The 2,873-nt window shown below is 36.4% G+C and overlaps 1 protein-coding gene across 1 annotated transcript; it reads right to left on the bottom strand.

Moving 5' to 3' along the window:
* Positions 1-330: 330 nt before the first annotated feature.
* On the bottom strand, positions 331-2,445 carry LOC148102440 (putative trypsin-6). Its single transcript, XM_087841539.1, has 6 exons — positions 2,384-2,445; positions 1,837-2,023; positions 1,387-1,590; positions 1,029-1,093; positions 591-742; positions 331-489 (listed from the first exon to the last, which is right to left on the bottom strand). The coding sequence occupies exons 1-6, from the start codon at positions 2,424-2,426 to the stop codon at positions 331-333; spliced, it is 810 nt and encodes a 269-aa protein (XP_087697665.1). The 5' UTR covers positions 2,427-2,445.
* Positions 2,446-2,873: the final 428 nt, after the last annotated feature.

Genomic DNA, 2,873 nt, shown 5'->3' with positions numbered 1-2,873 from the left:
ACACAACATTTTCAGCCTCAACAATCAGCTCAGATTTATGAAGTTTATGATGTTCAGGCCCTGCAGCTGATTGATGGCATTTCTGATCAGAAAGCCTTTCTGCATCTTCACAGTGTGAGTCTGACAGTTTCTGAACAACAGGATGAGCTGCTACACACCTGACACCACATTCAAACACACACAAGCTGCAAATCTGACACAATAATTTAGACCAAAGAAAAAGGTTCACAATTTGCAGTTAACACGAAGATGTTCTAGAGTAGAAACCACACACAGCACACAAGTTTCATGTAGAGATGATTGTTTATTCTGAATGTTATTTTCATTCAGTTATTTTCCATTATTTCTTGGATGAATTGTCTGGTTTATCCAGTCAATGTAAGAACAGACCCTCAAGGAAACAGCTGGAAGCACAGAAGTATAATTACACCCAGCAACATGTACAGCATATATATTTTTGTCATATATCACTCCACCACCAGAATCACCCTGAGAGAGAAAAATATAGTTTATATTACAATTTTAATCAAAAACGTAATTTAATATTACACAGCAGACATAAAGTAATGTTAGCAGCCATTCCAACTCACCTTACATTCATCCACATTAGCGTCGTGGTAGCACAGCCTGTTTTGTCGTGGCGCAAATGGCTTCTCTGAATAACACTTATCAATTTTGATGTCATGACAGGGACCAACACGCATAAGTCCACACTGGAGATGATCTGGGTAAGAGCGTGGGTCTTCGTAAACTAAGAAAAGAGGGCCAAGGAGAAAAGTAGTTTATAGCATTTCATGATATACTCATGAAATGCTTGAAGAATGATTTTTTTGCCTTATTTCAGCTGGTATTCAAACAAAATGTATTCTTTAAAAGAAGCTGAGAGACGTGAAATTGAGGGAACCTGTCATGCATTACATTCAATACATAGTTAAAGAAACGATACATGTCATCACAGTTTCCAAATAAAAAGTCAAATCCAAATAAAAGTGTAAAGCTGTGAAGTAATCAAACAAAATTGGCCATACGTTTCTTCTTAGTCACTGGATCTATCTTATTACAACCATGGCCTGCAAGTTGAACTTCATCCCCGCTAGAAAAAGAGAAAAAAAAAATCATCAAGTAATTGAATGTCTATCCATGTGTACTAAGGACAAAATAAATGAGTAAGTCATGTAAATGGAGTCAGTGGGTTTTAATGTAGGTGAGTATTGCCCATCCACATTTACTCAGTTATTTTAATTACAGGGTTCAAACATTACATGATAAATTTCCGTTAACTGTCTCAATCTGTATATCATACTTACATTTTTTCTAACATTCACCATATATCATAGATGTAACTTTTAAAATCAGTTTTAAAGGATTAAAAGAACCTTAACTCACTTTTCAGGCTTTTTGTTAAGGTTATTGTTGTTATCCTTGCATGTAGGAAGATCAACATGTGTAATATGAGCAACAGCACTAATATCAGTAACAGGTTTCGGTAACTTCAGGAGCATGATGTCATCATCTGGATGTGGAATTATGTCCTTTTTGTGAATTTCCACTGCTATTCCTGGACCTGGATGCACACCTAGAACTGCATACCTGTAAGGAATGATAACAACATTCACCTGCAAGTTTAACATAATTTGTTTATCTGTATAGATAATTGCATGGACTTGCTGGCTCATAATCACAGAGGTGAAGCAACACCTAAAAGCACTAATTTATAGGAAAACATTTGTCAATAATGACATGTCAACTACAGCACAGTTTTCAAATTAAAGGTTTGCAGAATTATATATAAATATCATGGTAACATTTTCAGTGAAAACAGGTTTTTTTTCTCACATTGGATTCTCCTCGCAGTGAGCTGCAGTTAGAACCCATTGTTCACTGATCAGAGAGCCACCACAGTGACCGGGTTTTCCATCAGATATATCTGACAGGCTGACATGGTAGAGTCGCTCACTTTGGTCACAGACATTTCCATTAATAATTCTCTTTTGCAGATTCACCGCTGTGCTCACTGAGACACCTGAAACAGAGGGTCCGGCATCAAGGGACTGTGTTACAACAGTTGTTTAATAAGCAGCAGGTTTGCTCTTAGGAGATGAAAACAGGTGAGTTACCTGCAGTGACAAACTGTTACTTGTTAGTGAAACAAAACAAATGCATATTCAGCATTATTATTCTTATTCATGCAGCCTAGACCTGTCTGAATGCACACACCTGTTTGAAAAGACACTCTGTGCTATTTGAGCAGCACAGAGAGAAATTCAAAGAAGCTCAGAAACTGCATTCTATTAGTTATGTAATTACAAATATGTAATTGACTCATGCCCAAAACATGTTTTTAATATAAATATGTAACAAATTTGAAGAAATACATACTCACCAACCCACAGCACAAGAAGAAGAAGAAAAGTGAGATGAGTCATCACTGTTGCTGACCTTACTACTACCACCTTCTACTTCAGTGACTGAACCAGTGTGAAAGTGGGCCTTTTTAAATTTGTACATGTTCTCCTATTGGCCCACAATCCACCAATACCCTTCTAAAGTTTTATCAACACTAACCCATTGGCCACAAACGCTGAACTTGCATACATTTGATTATTAATCAATTCAGATGAGCATTTGCTGTGTGGGCCCCTCCCCTGTACTGCAAGTATCATCCTGAATGACACTGTTAAACAGTTTTTTTTAACTTTTATTTAAAAAAAAATACTTGGACCTTTCTTACTGGGGGAAAAAGTGTACTTTCTTACACATAGTACCTTTATATTAGCTTAAGAAATTTAAAAAGATCGATGGAAATACAGTGTTTAAAAAATTAGCTCACAGCATTGCATCTACAGGCTTACAAAACGTGAAACAAGTACAAT

The sequence above is a fragment of the Neolamprologus brichardi genome, chromosome 6 (assembly GCF_056152115.1).
Source record: "Neolamprologus brichardi isolate AB-2024 chromosome 6, ASM5615211v1, whole genome shotgun sequence".
NCBI lineage: Eukaryota > Metazoa > Chordata > Actinopteri > Cichliformes > Cichlidae > Neolamprologus > Neolamprologus brichardi.
Note: the sequence above shows the minus strand (reverse complement) of the source record. Positions and strands in the feature narration are given on the sequence as shown.

Bases quoted from the DNA above. Each gene is read 5' to 3' on its own strand.
- LOC148102440 (XM_087841539.1), bottom strand. From the start codon at position 2,426: ATGACTCATCTCACTTTTCTTCTTCTTCTTGTGCTGTGGGTTG. The intron at 2,024-2,383 runs GTGAGTATGTAT...CCTCTGTTTCAG, and splicing joins TCTTCTTGTGCTGTGGGTTG to GTGTCTCAGTGAGCACAGCG. The intron at 490-590 runs GTGAGTTGGAAT...TTTCTCTCTCAG, and splicing joins CTAATGTGGATGAATGTAAG to GGTGATTCTGGTGGTGGAGT.